We start from the raw sequence: 21,558 nt of genomic DNA, 5'->3' as shown, positions 1-21,558 counted from the left end.
GCAGCCTTCTCTTCCCCAGGTGAGCACTCCCAGCTCTCCCAGCCTGGCTCCAGCCCTCAGAGCATCTCCATGGCCTCCTGTGGACTCACTCCAGCAGTTTCCATTCTTCTCATGTTGGGATCCCATGGCTGGAGGCAGCTCTGCAGGTGGGGTCTCACCTGACCAGGGCAGAGAGGCAAAATCCCCCCCTGCCCTGCTGCCCACACGGGGGAATGAGCCCAGAACACAGAGAGGTTTCCATGACTGGGGTGTCTGGAGCTTCTCGTCCACCAACACCACACATCACATTGGTATCTCCAACTGCAAAGAGTTTCTGCAGCAGTATCAGTGAAAGAAATGAATCTTTAATTGCAAGAGCACAGCAAAGCCGTGCAGGGTATGACCCAAGGTCCAGCCAGCTCCAGTGCTGGCTGTCACTGCAGCCAGCACAGATGGCGATGAGGGAACAGAACAGCCAAGCATGTTGAGGTATTTCCCAAACCAATTTCCAAGCTTCTGTCCTCCTCATGCTTTTCCCAAGCCAAAACACATTGCCCCATACACCCCCCTGATGAGTTTCTCCTCCACAAACTCACTCAGGTGCCCCAAATCACAGGTGGACTTTCAGCATCCACAGCTTTTAGCAGCAGCATTCCAGTCCATCATGCAAAAGAGCATCTGCTGCTCTTCCTGGTTTCATCCACTTTGGTTTCTTTGCCAGAACAGACAAAGGAACAAGATGTCTCCACGCCACTCCTGAATTTTACAGCCTTCAATTACCCGCCCCAGGACGCCACTGTGCCCTCCCCACCCATCCCAGTGCCCACATTGTGATCCCCACGCCAAAGCAGAAATCCTCCCAGAGAACCTCTGGCTGCAAACATGGTGAGAATGCTTTCCTTACTCCCCAGCCACTGCCCTGACACCCTGGCACATGTTGATGGCAACAGGGCAAAGCCAACCCAAGCACACACACTTGTGATGCTCACCCTGTGTGTGACATACACACGGCTTCACAGGCACACACCAGCAACACCCCATGTGCAGCTGGCAGAGGAAAGCACAGACTTCCACACACTTAAAGCCTTCCCCATCTGAAGCAGAAATCACATCAGACACTGCGATTCCTCAGAAACCAGAGAAGAGCCTGAAAAGTGGCCACATCCAGACACAGAGTAGGCACCCAGAGCCCAGCACCACCCAGATGGACAAGCAGCCACTCACCCAATGGCCATCTGCCATTGACAGGGCTTTTTGTGCCTCTGGTGACCTGGAAGAGCAGCCTGGCCTGCTCAGCATCACTGCCACGTGTTAGCAGAGGAGTGACACATCAAACACACCCACAGCCACCCACCAGCCCTGGATCACCACCACAAGTGGGACAGAGCCCATGTACCATTGACAGACATGGGAACGAGGCGGTGACTCCTGCCAGCCCTGCTCCTTGTGCTCACCCACATGCCCAGGCAGATCCCACATCCACTAATGTGTTAAGGGATCCTTCTCTGCACATGATGCAACTGGAGAGAAATACATTCCTCTGGGAGCTGCAGGAAACCTTGACACACACGGTGAAGCCAGCATGACACAGAGCACAGCACACACTCTTTGTGTCCCCTTGGGATATGCAGCAGACAAAGCACCAGGACATCACCTTGGCTTCAGAGTGACATAGGCCAGAGAGGCCTGGACCTGTTCCACACAGCCAAAGCACTGAGGAAAACCAAATCTCAGCAGGATGGCTCAGAGAACACAGTCTGCAGGTTATTTGCTCACACATGGTTCCCAGAAGCCAAACTTGACCAGTGTCATTCCACTGCCATGTCCAGACACCAGCACATCACATGCCAAACCACACTCACACCAAAACCAGGAGGCACCAGCCCCATGGCAGTGCTGGCCCCAGCAGTACAAGACACACAGTCCCACCCCTTTGTCACCCACAACACCATGTCACAGCAAACACCATGTGAGCAGCAGCAATGGCACCCATGCCCCAACACCTTTCTTACCTTTTCTGACTTCACCTTTTTCAGCTGCCGGCACTCACTTTCTCCATCCTCCAGCTCCGACTTTACTCCCAAGGGATTGAGCGCAGCTCCCGTGTCAATAGCTATACTCCCAAGCTGCTCAGCAGCAGCAGGCTCTGTCCCCTGGCCCCCGTCATACTGTCCCACCCTCACTGCCAGGGCCAGGGGCTGCAGCACGCTGGGCTCCTTCTCTGCCGCAGTCCCCGCACCCTCACTCCTTTCCTTCTTGCTTTTGGATGAGCCGCCCTCCTTCTCCTTCTTGGAGCCAGCCACACTGCGAGACGCCTTGGCTGACTTCTCCGAGCTCTTCGGGGCGACGGCGGGCACCAAACCACCCGAGTTCGCACCATCCCCAGAGCGTCCTTGAACCTCCTTCTTGCCACCAGCTCCCTCACTGGGAGTGAACAGGGAGGACCCTGGGGTCGGCTTCCCACTGTCCTTACCAGTCTTGCTCCTTTTCGACTTCGATTTGCCCTCCTTGCCTTGCGGGCCTGGCACTGGGCTCACAAACTTGATGTTATCCGGTAGTGTTGCCACTGCGTTGGGTGCCGGGAGCCCCACCTCCTTGGAGCCCGACATTTCCAATTTCTGCTGATCCTTCTCCAAATCAGCGTCCAGGTCAATGATGAGATTCCCTACACCAATGTCCCACTCATCCCCACTGTCATACGTCTCAACCGGGTTCGCATCAATTCCTTTCCCTCCGGAAGCTCCGCTGCTCAAGGACATCTTAGAGTTAACGGCCCCTCACGATTCAAGGCTCTTCCCTGCCTCTACGCCCTGGGGGTCTCCTACGTCCTTGGGGGGCTTCCAGTGGTCCGGGTCTGCCCAGGTGACGGCATCGCTGCTGGAAGGGAGAGCAAAGAGAACAGGGTTACACACGAAGAGCCGTGGACAGGCGCACCTGCAGGCAGGAGAGATGTGGGCAGAGTGAAGCCCCCAACCTCCCAAATCCCCCTCTCAGCATCCTTCTGCCACCCCCGGGGCTGGGGCTGCTCCGCAGCCGCCCCCGCAGCAGCGGCCATCTGGCACCGCTCCTCGATCGATAGCAGCCCTGGCAGGTCACGGCTCTCGGCTCCAACAAGACATTACTCACACATTTCCCCGCTCACCATTTCCCTCGGAATTATCGAGCGCTGCCCCTGGGAGGGAGGATTGATTCCTCTCCTGCCAATGCCACCCAGAGGGAGGGCTCCTCTCCACGCCAGCCTCGCTGCGAGGGACAAGAGCTGCTCACCAGGGAAGTCAAGTGCCTGGGTGGGAAATAAATCCCAGGCTTTCAGAGTGCCTGTGACACTTGGGATGTGTCAGAGCAATCACCAAAGGCAAATTTGCAGTGGGAAGCATAAGGGTTCCCATCCCACAGCTCTGGGCAGAGCAACACAGTACCCAGATTTGGAGAATTTACCACCGTTACCTCTGGCCACGATAAGCTTCCAATGGAAACAGAGATGCAATTGTATAAGTAGCCAGTCTTAACTGGGAAGAGGGGGCTTAGCCCTACCTGCCCACACCACAGCTGACCCTGGTGAGCCCAAAATATCTCCTCCCTGCTTCCCAGCCTCGCCCCCAGGGAGAGAAACAAAAAAGACACCCACGCGCAACCTGACACAGCACCCGAGTCACGGCAATTACCCTGACGAGACATAATTAACACATGTAACAGCTTCTTCCCAGCACCGCCCAGCAAGGCCACTTGCTCTCCAGAATCCTTAAGAAATCCTTGACCACCCATTTGGATGAGGCTTCTCTCCAGCAGCACTGTCCTCCCCTTGCCCATCAAGCTCCAGGCCTGCCTGCTCCTGGTACTATTTACAAGTGACACTTCAAAAACAGGTGACTTAAAGAAAATGAGAAGTAAAAAACAAAAAAACAATCCAAAAAACCCCCACACCACACACACACACACAAATTTCTTCAAACCCCAGCAGGCAGGAGCCTGGAAAGCAGCTTCACGGTGCGTTTCCAGAGATGCAAACACTGTAAAAATGCCAGGGATTCTTTCATCAGCCAGGCTGCCGCAGCCAGACCATTTTCCATCTGCTCCCCACAGCATCCTCAGCTCTGTACAGCTAATAATCCGCTCTCTGACAGGTCATTACGGAGATTTTTAACCCCAGGAGCTGGGGGGCTTGCGTGCAAGCTGGAAATGAAAAGCACTGACCTCTCATTTCAGCGGCAGGGAAAGTGCCGAATCAGGAGATCACTTTGTGCACCAGAGTCGCTAACGGCTTCCCAAAGCTGACCTGCGTGTTTCTATGGCCGCCTCCTCCTCCTCCTGCTCCAGCACCTGCTCCCCAGCCCCAAGCTGGTGTGTCCAATCCCATCAACCTGCCTCTCTCCAAATCATCAATGGGGCCAGCAATTGGCAGCGACCACCTCACCCCTGCACGACACTCTTCGTGTCATGGATCCAAGGCAATTCCTTTCTGCAGGTGGGCAAAGCCAGTAATGAGCTGGATGAACCAGATTTTTGGCTGATACCAGTCCCTTCCCAGCCCTAAGCTGAGGCATGGAATCCAGGAACAATCCCAATGAACCACTACTGATGACCATTGATGCCCAAGAAAAACCCACAGGAGCTGAAAGCACAGGATGAAGTTCAGTCCCCAAATCCAAGAGTTGTCAACCCAAAGCTGGAGCAGGCAAAGAGCCACAGTGAGCTCAGGTCAGAGGGAAAAGCAGACAAGGATCTGACCTTGCAGAGACAGGAAAACGACAGACAATCCACAGGGTTGTACTGCAACATGTGTAGCATCACCTGCTCCATGCAACACCTGCACAATGCCAGCTTGGCCAGCACTCCACTCCCACCCTGGAATTCACCTTGCTGCTCCAAACGTGCACATACACACGCACACACATCTCCATAAGTATTATTTATACATGTAGAATAAGGACAGCAGATGAGCGGGACTTGGGTCTGAAACTCTGCAAACAGCAGCAGCTTTTGCCAATTCCTACCACAACAAAAAGAAGAAGGAGCCCAGAAGTCCGCTGGGTCCCTGGCAATTGGAGAGCCAGGAACAATCAAAGGGTTAGACAACAAGAGGAGCAAAAACCCTCGCCCTGCAGAGGAGGTGCCGAGGGAGCCCAGGCTCTGCTAAGGCAGACAGAAGGGAACCACAAACAGGACGGACAGGAACATGCTGGATTGGCAAGAGCAGGGCAAAGGCACGTTGTGACGAGAGTGAGGCAGAGAACTCAAGACATGCCACCACAGGAAGAGGGACTGGGGCAGGGATCAGCCCTTTCCAGAGCAGGGCTGGAGGCTGAGACCCTGCAATGTGATCTGGGGGGAATCTCCTGAATATGCTCCATTGCATATGGCTCTAAAGCATTTTCAACAGCTTCTTCCCTCCCCAAAACTCCCATCCCAGCTCCCCATTTCTCTACTCCACTACTGCAGGCTCAGCCTCTGCAGCCAGAGGAGCATCTGGAGTCCCTCTCCCAAGCCAGACCCACAGAGACCCCAACCTGACGCACCACCATCATTCTGGGTGCACAGGAGCCCCTGGCTAGCACACCCCACGGCCCAGAGAAAGAGGCTCCTTTCCCAGTGCCTCCTTTGCCCAAGCTGGAGAAGCACCGGGTGGTATCCAGATCCTCCCCACCCTCCTGCCGGGGGAGTGAGGCTGCCACAAATCACAGCCTCTCAGAAAACAGAGCGAGGAGATTGATTCAGCTGTAAACGTGTCCTTCCCCTTACCTCCTGCCATCGCAGGATTGATCCCCGCACAACATGAAAAGCATGTGCTCACTTGTTGGCCTGGAGACCTGCCAACAAAGCGTTTTAAGAGCAGTCCTGGAGCGCAGATCCTACAAGGAGACAGCTTTCTGCTTGGGAATGCTGCACACACACAGCACCAGACATGAATAATTCAGCTCCATTAGGTGCTGAGACCTCTATAATCCACATCTACGGGCTGGGACAGAGCCAAGCCCTATTCAGACACAAACCTGAAAGTTCACTTTCAGGGCTGCACACACACCTAGAGACAGCTCTTCCACCAGAACGGCTCCACTTCCAAAAGGCAGCAAGGAAACCATGCCAGCCCCCGGCTCTATGTGCTAAAACCAGTGCAGGATGCTCAGAACCTGCCGAACCCGCGCCACTCCGGCTTTCTCTGCTGGTTGCTGGAGGCCAGGAGACCAAAGCTGGGAAGCATTGACCGCCCAAGGGCAACAAGATGTAGGAGAAAGCTCTTCTCCTGGCAGCAGCCAGCCCACACATAGGGAGACTGTCTCATAGCCATGTGCTCCAGCCTGCAGCGCTCCAGGATTAGCCTCTGGTGGCTTCCAGACATGACTGACTGCAATTTTCACCCTGATTAACTTTCAGGAATGCCCACAAGAAGGAGCGGCAAAGAGGACAGGGAAAGGGGGGAGAAAAATCTGCAGGATGCAGCATTTCCTCCAGCGGGCACAAGGCAGGGAGCAGAAGGTTTGGTGAGATGGGTGCTCTGGCCAGCATGACCCGGGAGAGCAGAGCCCTCTGCTCCCTCCCAAAAGAGCCAAAGTGGCACAGAAGGGATGCTGCCCCCCCCGCCTGCCAAACCCCCAAAGGGCTCCCCACAAGCCCCCAGCTGAGGCAGCAGCACCAGGGGCTGCAGTGCTGAGGCCCTTCCTCCAGCTGCTGGCAGCCAGTCGGCTGCTCTCCCCATCCCCTGCCTCTGCATGAGATCCCTTTTTGTTTCCTTTTACGACTACAGAAACTCGGGGTGGTGGTGGGGGGAACACACACTGCCTTCCCCACGCTGCTGCACTCACTCCCCACTCAGCTCCTACCACCGCGCCTGTAATCCCCCAGCTGGGCTTGTTTGGGTTGGATTTTTGTTAAGTAACTCCCATGTCTTTTCTGCAGATTTCTTTTTAAGATGTTCCCTTTCTCCCCGCCCCCTCTCTCTAGAGCTGGGGGAGAGAGGAGAGAAAAAAAGAGAGAGAGAAAAAAAAGAGAAATGTTGAACGCGAGCCAGCTGGCACGAACAAGAGGAGACGGAGAAATCTGCACAAAGGAGCTTCCTCACTCACTTGCTGCTTTCAGCTCAAGAAATCACGCAGGGGAGGAGGGTTCACTCTCCCCCAGACATCAGTCAGGCTGTAGCAGACAAAGGAGATTTGCCATGACACCCTCCAGAACTGCCACCCAACGGGGGCAGGATCCCTCCACCGCCTGCGCCCTGCGGGAGTCCGAGCTGTTGCAAAACACGCCAAGGCGCAGAGCTTCAAAACAGGCTGTTCAATGTGGAATTAAGCAAGATTTTGAATGGAGGAGTTGTGCTCCCGCCTCTGCACTCACACAAGGCGCCCGCACAACTTCAGTGGCTCTCAGGGCTGAGCGGGACAGTGTCAGCAAGCTGCCAGCAGGGAGAAGGCTGAACCCAATTTGAATAAAATGGAGCCACCCTTCTTTTTTTTAATATGGAGGTGCACCCCACCAAGACTACATCTTCCAGCATGCACTGCAGCCAGAGGGCTGAGAGAGACACAGACAAACTTAGGCCAGGACTCCCAAGTTTCCAAAGGCTGAGCCTTGACACTGGAGATGAACCTGAGACAGGGCAGCACTTGAGAGATGAGTCATTTGTTGGCATTCTTGAGAAAAGCTTGAAATACTTCAGTACAGGCATGACAAAAGCAGGACATACAAGGTCACTGGAAGAGGCTGGAGATGGAGGAAAGTGGAGAGATGAGCAGAGAGCACTTTGGTGCAGGGCAGCCAGGCAATCACCCTACCTGAAACAAAACTCCAGAGACTCATCAGCCACAACACCCACCTGCTCCCAAACACACACTCGGGCCTCAACTTCACATTCATTATCAGGCAAAAGATGCTCCTGGGATCAAAATTCAACCCCACACCCACTCCCATTCACTCAAAACCTTGAAACATGACTTTTCCAGCAAAACTCCACACAATTGCAGCACATGTCAACGTCCAACAAAGCTGTCAATACAAAAGACAGACTCATGGTGCCAGGGTTTTTGAGGAAAATACCAGAATAGCTAAAACCTGGCATTTGCTTCTTATTGACACTTCTATAACCTCAATACAATGAGGATCAACTTGAAGTAGGGTGGAAAAACCCACAGTTCTTGAACATGTCTGACTAGCAAAGACATCCTCTTGAGAACCCCTCACTTCCCTCAGCTCCCAACAGGCTACACACAGCCCTGATACATGGGCACACAAAAAGGGGGAACACAAAGAGGACCAAGAGTTTCAGGTTTTCCTTTATGTCATTGAAATGGGGAAAACTGAAACAAGTACCTCTTTAATCCTCCCATCAGTTTTGCAAGTGTCATCACCAAAGTCCAAATTTTTTGTCTGTTCATGCCAAGAGACTCCAAAGTTCAGATTTACAATTGTTTGATTTTGATGTCTCCCAGCTTGTGCATTTTTTTCAAGGTATCACTTCTGTATGTACTTCTGAATAAAACACAGCCCACATTTCTTTCACCAACTCACAAGGAAGTCCAAGAGTTTCATATTTCAAGAAAATTATCAGCAAGAGAACCATCCCATGGTCCTCAGCACATGGTTCTCAGGTAGAGCAGGAGGCACACTGATACCTACACCAAACCCTCCATTCTGTTCCTGTGAAGGATGGCTGGCAAACAGCACCTGCTCAGAACATCTGCACTGCTGGAGTCACTTCTCTGGGAAGCTGAGCAAGGGCCGTTGTTACACACAAGCTTGAATGAATGTGTCTACATGACTCAGGTCATAGAACCATAGAGCAGACGACGTTGGAAGGGACCTTGAAGGGCCACCTGCTCCAACCTTTGGAGAAAAAGGGAGATCAGGTGAGATTACCTACTACCCTATCCAGTCACATCCTGAAAATCTCCACCAGCATGAACTTACATCCTTACTGTGTCCTGGAGGGGATTGCTCCCAGGAGTTCCTATAAAAAATTTCTTTCTTATGTTGAGATGAAACCTCTCCCAGTGCAATTTTTATCTGTTGCCCCTTGACTTCTCCATATGGCTCCTCTCTGTAGGTGCCTCAAGTCCAGCAATGTTCCTGCACACACAGCCCTCCTTCAAAGAGCTGAGTGACCTCCTGCCAGGCAGCAGCCAGGTTTGCAGGAAAGGCCATGGTGCCAGGATAACACAGTGGCATGGACTGCAGGAGCATCAAGCATAGCACGAGCAGGCAAGAGTCATGCCAGTGCTTTGTTACAGCTCTGACAGCAGGATCCTTCCTGAGCGAGCCACGTCCCCTTCCCAAGCCTTTGCCATGGAGATGAGCAGGGAGCAGCAAGGCTCAGGCTCTGGATCCCAGCATGTTCATCCAAAAATGCCAGGACAGACATCTTCCAGCAAGCATGACCTTGCAGACTCTAAAATCTCAGGCAGCTGAATATGGCCAAGATTTTTCTAAGAGATCCCAAATCCACAAAAACAAACTGGTGCCCAGTGTCTAAACTTTCTGCTGTAGAGAGAAAGAGGAACTGAAAAATCCACAAGTATGGGAGAAAAAGTATTCGGTGGGTAAAAGGACAGAGCAGCTTTCTTCCTGCAAGTTCAGCTCTCAGATCTACCCTGGATCAGGGCTGCCCAACAAGGACTGGGTTGGACAGCCCTCACTGTTGTGTCTGCATGCTGGAAGACACCTCTGGGTAACTGCCATGCCCAGACCTGCACACGTTGGTTTAACAAGAATCAAAAACAAAGGCCCATCCTCACCCAAAATCTGCATCCCCTGCTTGCCCCATGATCCTCATGTGCCACCCTGTGGGTGGCATGGCATCACTGGCACCCAGCAGGTGTCCGGCTGGCACTGGCAGTGCCAGAGGAGCAGAGCAACGCTGCCACAGGGTTTGGCTGTTGAAGGCTGACACACAGCAGCAAAAGCAAAGCAACACCATGAGCAATAAGCAGCCAGGATTAGCACAGAAGCCCTTTGGGTGAGTGTACCCCAGACGAGCCAGTGCATTCCTGCAGCACCAGACACGGCCCTGGTGCTCCCCTACCACCACAAAGGCCATTCTTGTTGAGCCCAGTCAGCCGTGTCGCTGCTGGCTGGTGCCAAAAATAACATTTAACTCTCAAAATGAGACATCTGAGCCAATCTGCTTGGCACTGCAATGTTTCCCATAGTGATAAACCTGGGGAATGACTGCCCCTTGAACAGAGCTGGTTTCCATTGGGAAAGTGGGAGAGCCATGTGGATTTAAAACCAGTGCAGTTACATCCTTGCTAACCCCAACACACAAGTGAACTGATTTATGAGAGGCTTAAAGGTATCTGAACTGGTGGCCTGCCCTTTTGCACAGCCTAGAAGGGGGTAGAGGGCACATAAAAATAACCCAAGAGGCTCCCAAACTTCAGCAGTCCATGCAGGCTGGAAGATTGCCAGCAGTGAGAGGAAGCAGAGAGACGGATGTGTCCAGGGAAGATCCTCGAAGCATCAGTCACAGAGATGGGAGGAAAGAAGACCTGGCAGAGACTGAAGACAACCAATGGCATAAATAACCACTGGAATAAGTGCCAGCAAAGGGAGCTTGCCCTTTTCCCCTGCTCACTCAACGCTGTCAGCAGGGATGCACGAGGACACCCAGGTGCTGGCAGCATCCCGAGCTCAGGGTGTTGTGGGAGCAGGGTGGGCACTACTGAATCAGCCATTTGCTCCCTTTCCTTGCAGGGCTCCAGAAGCAGCGTGGCTCCTCACCTTGCTCCTGGTCACCCTGCTGTCCCCCAGGCCCATGGCTGGCCCAGTCCCAAACCTGTGACTGGGTTCTCATGGTCACAGAGATGCAGGTATCCAACAAGGATCACCCTCCACAGAGGCACAGCAGAAACAGCAAACCATTGGCTGCACCAAAGTCAACATCTCCTTTCCATCTTCTCCATCCAAAGGAAGAGCACTGGAGTGATCCCAGCTCAGCAGTGTCTCACAGCCACAGCCTCAATGGGAGAAGGGTACAGCATTGCTCAGAGAGGACAGACAGCCCCTGGTTTGCTTGCTCCCAGAGAAGAGTGAGCTCCCGGCCTTTATTTTCTTTATCCTTCCTTTTAGGAGCAGAGCACGCAGCCAGTCTTGGCTGTTTCCCAGCCTTCAGAAGACGATGAACATCTCTCCACTGCTCCAAAACCGAAGGAGCTGCCACTTCACCTATTAATGCCTCTAATTCCCTTCATTCGATAACCAATTAGGGCACCTTGGCTCCCAAAGCTGAGGCTCCCTTTGTAGCAAGGCCAGTGCGTGCGGCTGTAATCCCTCTTCCTGTCACATCATCAGCCTGGGAACACTTTGGGAAAAAAACAACCAGACTGTGAAGTAAAGGAGGAGGGAAGGCAGATGCAGACAGGGACAAATGCAAGCAGAGCAAGTACCATGCCAGAGAAATCCCTTTTTTTTTTCCCTGGGAGGGATAATAAATAGGTGTATCTCCCAGATTAATACGGCACATTTGCAGAGCTCTGATATCCATCAGAAAGTTGCTAATTCGTGCTAATGACCCATTGCAAATTGCTGAATTTTGTGAATTAGCCAGCACACAGGAATACAATAAAACCCAATGAAAACCATGCATCAAAGCAGGCTGGGCTTATTTGGGGAGTCCTAGTGCACTTGGAATTATTTGTGGCAATGGATGCAGAGGAGACGTGCAGATGAGATGTGAAACCCCCTCAAAGATAAACAAGAAATCCTCAGGACAACAAGAAATTTCAACAAGGCTACTAAACCTTTGGGAAAGGAGATGTAATTCTCCCAGAGATGAGCAAGATTCTTCCTGTCCTATTGGATTCATAGTGTTGAGTGTCAGTGAAGTCATTACACAGCTCCTTTCCACTCCTTTAAAGCCACACAGCACACTGCTCCAGATCCACCCTTCATCCACTTGGAGAAGCACCAGGAAAACTCCAAGTCAAATCTTTGGACCCAGTTGAACCAACAATGCTCTGCCAATCCAAAGCACAAATGGGCTCAGCAAATTCATTAAAATAATTTTTTTATCATTAAATCAGCGCAGCCCCATCACACATGATGGTGCACTGTGGAGGTCTCATCAGAAGAATGAAAGTGGCCCAAGAACAGCTTAGAGGAAAAATCCAACACCACAAAAACTTTATGTGCTTGGGGAAAGAGAAACATAAAGCAACAATATCATCTTTCCTTTTCTTACACCATGATCATAGCATGAATTGTAGAAGTTGGGTATTTAATGTTTCAATACAAAATATCAAGGTTGTCCTGAAACTATCCTCATTCATCCACAACAAACTGCACTTGCATCCTTTCATACCCCTCACACCACATCTGAGCTGACGCTCAGCAGCTACGTCAGTGGGTTTTGTGCATGTGAAGGACACTCAGCTGCAGCGAAAACAAAACAACCTCTTGGACTCATCACAAAAACTGATTTTTCACCCAAATGCAGATGGGAATTGGCTTCCTTTAAAGAAAAAAAATCAATCACAAGAGCAACTGGAATCCCAGAGCAAGTTTCCTGGTCAGGCAGCCATTCCCTATTTTCTTACTCAGATTGTTCAAGCTCAACCTCACTCCTTCCTCTGACACAATGTCATACCTCAAGGCACTGACCCTCTGTAGCAGGAAAACGTGTCTGCATGGCAAAATAAGCCATATCCCAGTGGGACCCCTTTTCCTGCCCTTTCCCAACATAAAGCAACACCCTTCCTCATCCAAGTCAACCCAGCATGGGGACATAAAGCAGACTGGTTGCTGCCAGGGTGGCCAAAGCTCTGGGTCAGGAGCCACAATGAGCTCCCAGGACAGTTACATGCTCTAAGCCAGCTCATCTACTTACCCAGATCTTAGAAAAGGTCCTTCACACCCACATGGGCTCCTCAGCACACCCCACCCCAACTCCAAACCCCCATGCAGTGCATCCTCATCCCTCCACCCACTGCCACAAACACCCAAATTAGATCTTCCCTAGTAAGCAGGCAAGACCCAAGAGAAAATTACAAGTTCTCCCCATGCCCAGAAGAGCCCATGAAGCATCAGGAGTCACAGAAGAGCTGCAAACAGCCTGGCCCATCTCCAGGCGCTTCAGAGACTTTGGTGCTTCCCAAAAAATATCTCCACAAACCATCAGCTGCAATAGAACACAGGGTTGGGAACAGACACACAACTCTCCCACTCTCAAGGTTGGGGAACAGCAGTCCATATCCTGCAGGAAGCCTGCTGTGATAACCATGGACTTGTCCATGACCTCAGTGGGCCCCAGTGACTCCAGCACGGATCCACTCGCTGCCTCCATCACTACAAGCAATTCAGCACGCTGATATTGCCACCAGCTCCTGGCAAGGTCACCTGGAGCCTCACCTGCATGTGACACAGTCCCCAGAGGACCTGTCCCCAGCAGGTCCCTGTCTCTGGCCAGGAACACCGGCAGCCAAGCCAACGCTCAAAGGGCATCGCTGCGCACGCACGATGTCACACAGCCCCGGAACAACATACCTGGCACCATAAATACCATCTTATTTACATAATGCTCTGGATAAAGGGGACAAAGAGGCTTACTGCATTACATCTGGGACTAGGATTGCATCAGCGCCCACAGGCCCTAATCCCACTCAGAGCCTGCTGCCGGGGCGTGGTGGGACAGGGCCGAGGGGCAGCCCCACAAGGTCCAGCTCAACACTCTCCCCACCACAACATGCACAGAAAGATCCCCACACCCTGGAAATGCCAATTAAATCAGGCAAAATCCATGACTTTGGTCCTCAACACAGAAGTGGGACCCCAGACGTGGGTGTCCCACCTGTCCTGGCCTAGACACAACACAGACACTGACTTTGTCTGGGGAATGATGCCCACATGGAAACGCTCGAAAGACCAGGCAGCTCCCGGTTTTCTTTAATTTGTGCAATCACAATTAAAGATACACTGTAAATATAACCTGGAGGCAATTTTTGATTCAAGGCAACCCTGTTCTCCAAGAGAATAAACCAGACAGAGCGAACTTTGGTCTGTTCCTCTTGTTAATTCAAAATAAAGAGACACACACAAGCTGTTGGGTAGATCCAACACCATGTGAGAGCACCTCAACCACCTTTGTGAGCCCTTTCTTCCCAGAAATGCACCTTTCCAGCTAAATTTACAGGGAAAAAGCTTTTGAGGCAGAAGCAGCGATGCCATCACCACCGACATAAGACAAGCCAGGTGCAAGGAAGTGTGAGGGGACTTTGCAACTGAGGCAAGGGAGGGATAATCTGGGGCTACCACCCAGCACAGGGCTCCAGACAGACAGATGGATCCCCTTCAAAACATCACACCACTTTCAGCACGCAGAGAGATAACAAGGATGTTAAGAGACACATCCATGCACACACACACACTGGCCCCTGAGGCTACTGAGCCTAATGGTGACTCACCAAACACACGGACCAAGTGCAGTGCCTGGCTTGGAGAAAGGAATAAAACCCCCTCTCCGTGCTCTGGCCATACTCAATTACAGGTCATTCCAACTTGCTTGATAATTAATTTCCTCCAGTGGCTCTGACCAGAGGCAGCCCTTGCCCTCCATGCCAGGCCAGTCCAGGTGAAACATTAAATCCTTGTCCTTTTCCACCACAGACACCACGCTCCCTGCGCTGTGCACATCTCCCTTCTCCTCCTCACAGGAGAGGGGAAAACCTCACTGGATGAACAAGGGTGTAAAAAGGCAAGGATTTGTGTTTTGTGACTCAAACAGCTTCAAAATAATAAAACATAAATTATTTTTGGTCAAGAGCTAATCAATAAAATCAGCTGCCTGGATTTTCTGAGTGCCGTGCATGTGCGGTCGCGTACTGCCAACAAAGAGCTAGAAATGTGCGGCATAATCTGATGCTGGAGTCATCGCACAAAGCGTGGAAATAGGTTTTCCTGAGGATGTCCAGGCAAGGAACTGCCTGCACACGAAGGAGCCCAAAAGGCAGCCCCAACACCGGCATCCTCGGACATTCCGGAGGAGGGGGAAAGAGCCCATGGGGCTCCTCAGTGCACACTTTGGAAAATGAGTGTACAAAGCCTCCTCCAAGGGAAAGGGCCTTCCCAGAAAGCGGGGAAAAAGGAAAGGAAAGGCAAAAGGAAGGCTGCTGGGAGATGGAGGGGAGCCAAGTCTCGCAGACCAGAGCTGAACCTGTGACCTTCCCCGTGTACACAACGGGCGGGAGAGCGCACGGCAGGAGCGCTTGCCCCGCCGGCCGCCCCAGCCCTCGCGGGACACCCGGCCACGTTGTCACCGGCGGGGTCACCTCCAGACGGGCCCCGCTGGCCAACGGGGGGGCTCGAAGGAGTCGAATGAGAGCGGCTCGTACTGCGGCACAGGGCCCGGCCCCGGGGGTGCTGCCCGGAGGGGGCTCCGCTCTCGGGGTCTGACCCGCCCCAAACTCACAGGGACTCGCTAAACGCGTTGGGGAACATCCAATCTTCCGGGATTTGTGCGGAGAACCGACCCCTTACCGGCACCACAAAAGAGCTGAGGTCCAGTGAACCTCTGCTCGCGCTGTCCCTCTGCCCCGGTGCCCCCCAACCTTCCCTGCACGGGGGTCAGCACGGGTGACCCCCGCCTCCGCCCAGCAACACCGAGAGCCCCCTCCCCGCCCGCATCACCGCCCGCAGCCCCGACCCTCCCCACACAACCTGGCATGGCGGCCACCCCACGCAGGGGAGGGACACCCCTGCCAGCCGTGGGGACCCGAGCGCGACCCTCGCGACGGCAAAGGCGGGCCCCGCTCCGCCCGGGGGGACCCGACCCCAACGGCCACGACACCCGCGGGGCTCCCTCCCAACGGCCGCGGGAGGGACCCGCAACCGCCCCCGGGCCCCGGGGGGGGGGGGGGCAGGGGCACACAGACCCTCGTCCCTGTGGTGCCGGGGGGGGGCTCCGGAGCTCCATCCCCACGGCAGAGATGAGCGAGGGGGAAGCATATAGTCTCGTGCCCAGTGATCGCAGGGGTGGGGGGCACACAGACTGCCCCAGGGTCCGGGGGGGGCTCACGGCCCCATTCCCAGGGGGCACAGAGGACGGGGGGGGCACTGAAATTCCCGTTCCCCATGGTCCCGGGGGAGGGGTACCCGGATCCCCGTCCGTGTAAGGGTCACGGGGGGGGCCGCGGGGGGAGGGGGAGGGCACAGCCGCCTTCCCGGGGGTCACAAGGAAAAGCGGGGAGGGCACACAGCCCCGTCACGGCTCAGAGCGGCGGCCCGGGCCCAGCCCGTGCAGAAGGGGCGGGGGGGCTGCCCGAGGCCCGAGGGGAGCCCCATTTGCCACCCCCCCACACACCCCCCCCCGCCCGCGGCGGGTCGGGCGGTGTGGCGCGGGCCCGGCCGGGCGCGCACTCACCCGGTCGCTGGGGTATCCGCCCTAGGTGCGCTCCATGTGGGTCGCGCCGGGGCCGGCGCTGCGGGCCGGGGCCGGGGCCGGGCCGGGCCGGCCGGGGCCGCCACGCGCTGAGGCCGCGCCGCGCAGGCCGCGCCGGGTCCGCCGGGCGGGGCGGGGCGGACGCGGCGCAAAACGCGGAGGGCGGAACGTGGAGCGGCGTCCCCGGGCGGCGGGAAAACACGGAGCGGATTCCCCGCCTGAAGCATCCGGAGCCGGACACAGACAAAGCCCGGAGCGGAGCGGGCCCTGCCTCCGGAGCCGGAGCCGCCGTAGCGCCTCCTCGGAAATGGCGGGGTGATTCTTTCGGGGGTGTTTCACGCTCTGGGTGGTGTCTTGTGAGACCTCAGGCCGGCACAGTTCCCCCAAGGCCACGCTTTTGGCTCCCTGAGCCAGCACAGAAAGGCAGGGGGCGGGAGTCATCACCTCAGGCATTCACACCTACCTCAAAATCCACCATCGGGCCCCACGCTGCCACCTTTCCTTTCCAAACAGTCTTCTGGATGGAGAGAGCACCTGGGCACCCAGCCGTTCTCATGCCCTGGAGGTGACATGTCCCCTAAACCCTCCACTTCCTACCTAAAGCCTCAGCATCAGCCCTGTGGACCGGGGAGGAAATTCCATCTCATCTCAACCCTAGTCCCCAGACAATCCAAAACCTCTGCTCCTTTTCCCAAAGCCTCAGCATCAGCCCCACTGTTTGGAGAGGAAATTTCGGCTCAGCTCAGTGGAGCACTGTCCCAGTGCTGTCTCCATTACACCCCAAAACCAGGAAGGTGAACCAGTGTGACAAGATGTGCCAATGGGAGGTGGGCTGCAGGATCCCAGCTGGCATCTGTCAGGGTTGGGTATGGAGCAGGAATATGCACAAATCTGCAGGTCCTGCAGAGGGAGAGGGCAGCACCAGCTCCATCCACCCAGCCAGGGTCTGCTGTAAGTATTGCAGCCCAAAGAGGTGCCACCATTCCTTGAGTGTGCCACCATCCAGTGTGGTTTCAGGAGAGCACCTAAGGAGATGCCAATTTCTTCTGATGCTTTGTGCCCCAAACAAGGACAACACAAAACCCAAACCCCTGGAAAAGAATGCCAGGAAGGCCAGAGGTTTGGGTGTCTCACCAGCTTTTGGGGCTGGGGAAAGTGGGAGGGAGCCAGAGGATGTTCAAATCAACAGGAAAAGAGGGATGAGAATTCTGACAGCCCAAAATAAAGAGGAGAAATCCTTCCTTATCTTGATGAGGAGAAACTGTCCTCACAGAGCACAGAGCCAATGTTAGCAGGCTCCAAGAGAACCTGTATTAATAAAACCAGGTCAGTTTTTACTGAAATATTTTCAAGGATTGGGTAAAAGGTTTTATGGGCATTTGGTGGTGATGCTCAGCAAATCTCAGACCAGGAATGGTGCTTCCAAGGGTGGAAAAACCAGCACCAGTCAGGAACACAGGATGAACCAGGGATGGGCCAGTGCATCTTTCCTGGTAAAATTGTGATGCCACTAACACAGAAGGAAAATAAAACCCCTGCCAGGCAAGGCAGGTCCATTGGGAATGATCTCAGCTCCAATGATGTTTTGGCACGACCACGAGCAGGGCCTGTGATCCAGCCTGCCTGCAGGTGCTGGAGATCCCACAGGATCCTACAGATGATGGTGGATGTGGAATCCTTAGGGGTGAAACCTGCAGGCACCAGGTAGATGTGAGCTGTGAGTGACAAAGGACAGGGAGGTGACAAGGCAGCAGCCATAGTCAGAGGTGGGTGCAGGAGATGGATCTGGTTTAATATGGAGCCAAACCATGGTTTCATATCAAAGCCTGGCTCAGGCATGGGATGGGTGACCCATCTGGAGAAGCAGTACCTTGGGATGGGGATTTTAACAGGCACTAGGTGTGATGAAGGTGGGATTTTGTGGGATCACAGAGCTGGTACGAGATCCCACTCTGTCATGGTCTTTGATGGTGCTGCACTCCTGGGACAGGAGCAGGAGCTGCAGCACCTGGAGCCAGCCTGGCATGTCCTCCCTGGGTGCTGACTTCCACCCTGTGTCCCACTCCTGCCTCCTTCCCAAGGCACCAGCACCCTGGGATGACTCCCCAAGCCCCCATCCCTCCCCAGCTCTGCTCCTGTTGGCACCACAGATACTCTCCATCACTCTCAAGGGACATGCACCAGGACAGCAGGATCTCCATGTACAAACAGCGCAGGGAAGTGTCCAGGAATCCCAGCACAGCTGGCTGGACCACAGTGGTGGGACACAAGGGATGCAGCCAGAGGAGGAAGGAAGCAGGAGAATCCCATCACCCTTGGCCACACTGAACAACAGCTCCCACACCATAACATGGTGCTAATCGTAGGCAGTTCAGAGCTGGAACACCCACGAGGGTTTTCCCACTGAGGGATAACGTGGATCCAGCCCCATCATTTCAGCACCTCAGAGATCCCACAGGCAGCAAATGGAGCCAGAAGATAAATCCCAGGGCAAATGGCATGGGACGACTTCCAGTGCTGCAGCACGAAGGCTCTGCACCCTCCTCCTCCTCGCCCACGGGGCAGAGGGCTGGGACAACCCACACCCAGGGACTGTGCTGAGCAGTCGAGCTGGCAGCTCCCACCACATTCCTGGGAAAGAGGAGGAAAAGGGATGCTGGGAGTGCTGGGGGGAATCACTCCATCCCCACCAGAGCAGGGTGGGCTCAGGGTAATGAGGAGGAGCTCTTAGACCATGGCAAGGCAGAGCCTGGAGTAGCCCAGCACGAAGGGATCACAGCCCAGCACACACCAGTGCATGATGAGCGTGGTAATGTGGGGAGAGGCACAGTGTGAGGGAGAAAAAGGCAAAATTCAGCTTATTCCAAAGATGTTCCACACACAGCTGCTGGGGCCAGGCTGCTGCTTTGGTACCAATCAGCACAAGGATGTAAGGTTGGGCACTCAGCAGTGATTCCCAAGGGCTGGAAGAGCACCTGTGGGCAGGCACAGAGCCCACCTCTAACCCCAGACCTCCCATCCCCACTTGGCTCTCTGGCTGTTGGGAGCCATCCCACTCATCCCCTCGGCTTCTCATCCTTCTCCTCCATGTGTTTGACCACACAGAGCAAAAAACACCTCACCTTTGGAGAGGGAGAACCTGCCAAAGCCAGGCTGGAGCTGGGCTGCCTGTGGCCAGAGAGCTCCCCATGCCCCATGCTGCTCCTGTGGGTGCCAGTGATTGCTGAACTGCATCCTCCCACCCACCCTTGTCTGCAGCGTGGGACCTCCCTGGAAGCACAGGGCTGCTGGGCCAGGTCTTGGTGAAAACAAGTCTCTTTTAATACTTTTGGAATACAAGAGAGAAAGCAATACCTAAACACAATCTGGGACCAGGGATCCATCTTGCACCTGCTCTCCAGAGCTGAAGACCATCCTGGCTCCCTTCAGAGGCAGTTGGGTGCTTCATGGGAACCAGTGCTGCTCCCCCGGCGCTCACCCCACGGCTTTCTGCTTCATTAACCCCTTCTTTGCTCCCTGATGGATCTTTGCATCCAGCTTCCCTGTAAAGAGGGGATTAAAGAAAAAAAGAAAAACACAACAAACCCTCATCACTCTTTATTTTTAAATGCTATTTGCAATGCAAATGAGCTGGAGGCAGCGAGGTCTCCTAGTTAGTGTGTTCCTGTCACATCCAATTATCGTGCTTGAGGAGCCAGGCGTTTCCAGCCGCCCTGGCCTCCCTCTGCAGGCGCGACACCCGGGAGCCAGGGGCAGCGTGTCCAACGCGGCCAAGGGGGGGAAACTCAGCCAGGAGAGGAGTGAATTCACATCCAGCACTCGCCTGACACTACCAGGGGGGGAACCAATCCCTGTGCCTGCCCACTGGGTGCTTGGAGGAGATGGGAACCATCCAGAAACGTGGCAGGGATGTGTTGCTGCACGGTGCGGCAAAAGGCAGGAGTGGGACAGCAAACCCTCAGCTTGGGATACCAGTGTGATGGGGACACCTGCTCCACGTTGCTACGTGCCAGCTTGGTGGTCTCCAAGGCCATCTGCTGCCTTTGCCACCAGGGAAAACCTCAGCCAGCAGCTCCAATGGGACCTGGAGTAAACACTGCCTTCTCCTTGTCCTTCACACCCTTGGGGGCTTCAGTGCCAGCTCTGCTTTCCCACCTGGGAGAGGAGCAGGACACCAGAACATGGGATTTTGGGTAACTCCTGCTGCAGAAGCCAGCAGCCAGGCATAGTGGCTCAGAGGAATGTCCTTGTCCTCTTCTTCATGTCAGTAAAAATGCAGGGATGCTCCTGCTCTCCCAGCTCCCAGAGAGGCTCTGCCAGCAGCCAACACTGGTCACCTCCTCTAATGCCACAGCTCCCCAGGACTTGCCTTCTTGCTGCTCCCCTGGATCTTCCCATCCTCTAAATGCCAGCCTCATCCTGTCTCTGTAGCTGGGAACAGAGACAGGGCAAGACAGACCAGGCTCCAAAGTTCTGCTTCAACCACTGCTCCAAAATCTGCTGCTAAATGTCCATGTGCCACAAGAAGCAGGTACTTCTCCAGAGAAAATGGCTCCTAACCAGCCAGTGACCATCACCTTCTCTTCAAACCAAGAAAACTTCTCAATTCCAGTTCAACAAACACAGTTTGCAGACCACAAATGCCACAGATCCACAAACTGAAACATGGCTTGAAGATGTTCTGGGATACCCTCCATCCCCTTGGCCACCCCAGAGAAAACTTTCCCTCCCACCTAAGGATGGGGAAGAAGTCCCCTCCTTGCAAGTGCTGTTTCCAGTCACTGGCAGCCCAGCAGTGTGTCAGACCACCCTGTCCTCACTTCAGGAGTGGCTTTGGCAGGAGAAAGGCAGAAAGTTCACCTTCTCTCCATGCTCTGGTCCCCCAACACCACCTACTGTCACCAGGGCTGTTGCTTTGCATGTGCCTGCCTGCTTCTCCTGGACCCAAAAACACTGGGAGCTCCTCTGCTCTTCCAGCTTGCAAACACCACACGCCACACAGGTAACCTTTAAGAAAAGGCTAAAAATAAGGCAAAGCCCCAGGGTCCCTTGCTCTTTCTGCTCAATGATTCAAGGTCTCTTGTCTCACACCATGTCCTCTGCTCCTCTTCACTCTTCCAGACACTGGCTGTTGGAGGGAGGCTTCTAATTGATGCTTCAGGGTAGCTTTGCCTGGATTCAAGGAAATCTCCCATGACAAAGGCCAATGAGCTTTGTCCTCT

The 21,558-nt window shown here is 54.3% G+C and overlaps 2 protein-coding genes across 4 annotated transcripts in view; both read right to left on the bottom strand.

Moving 5' to 3' along the window:
• Window positions 1-2,738, bottom strand: part of ZNF609 (zinc finger protein 609) — a 50,021-nt gene extending 47,283 nt beyond the window's left edge. Inside the window, exon 1 of the mRNA XM_074549691.1 lies at window positions 1,992-2,738. Coding sequence (XP_074405792.1) covers window positions 1,992-2,738 — 747 coding nt within the window. The remainder of the gene's footprint in view (window positions 1-1,991) is intronic.
• TRIP4 (thyroid hormone receptor interactor 4) overlaps window positions 2,717-21,558 on the bottom strand; it is a 47,032-nt gene continuing 28,190 nt past the window's right edge. The window contains exons 12-13 of one of the 3 annotated variants that reach the window (XM_074549693.1): window positions 19,691-19,878; window positions 2,717-2,853 (exon numbers count right to left, since the gene is read on the bottom strand). In XM_074549693.1, the coding sequence (XP_074405794.1) occupies window positions 2,801-2,853; window positions 19,691-19,878 (241 nt within the window). In that variant the 3' untranslated portion in view covers window positions 2,717-2,800. Of the gene's footprint in view, window positions 2,857-19,690; window positions 19,879-21,558 lie in introns of those variants that run through there. The other 2 variants (XM_074549692.1, XM_074549694.1) reach the window with 2 other exon arrangements.

Source organism: Zonotrichia albicollis, chromosome 11, assembly GCF_047830755.1.
Source record: "Zonotrichia albicollis isolate bZonAlb1 chromosome 11, bZonAlb1.hap1, whole genome shotgun sequence".
NCBI classification, from domain to species: Eukaryota; Metazoa; Chordata; class Aves; order Passeriformes; family Passerellidae; genus Zonotrichia; species Zonotrichia albicollis.
The sequence above is the reverse complement of the archived record's forward strand: the minus strand, read 5'-3'. Positions and strand labels throughout refer to the sequence as shown.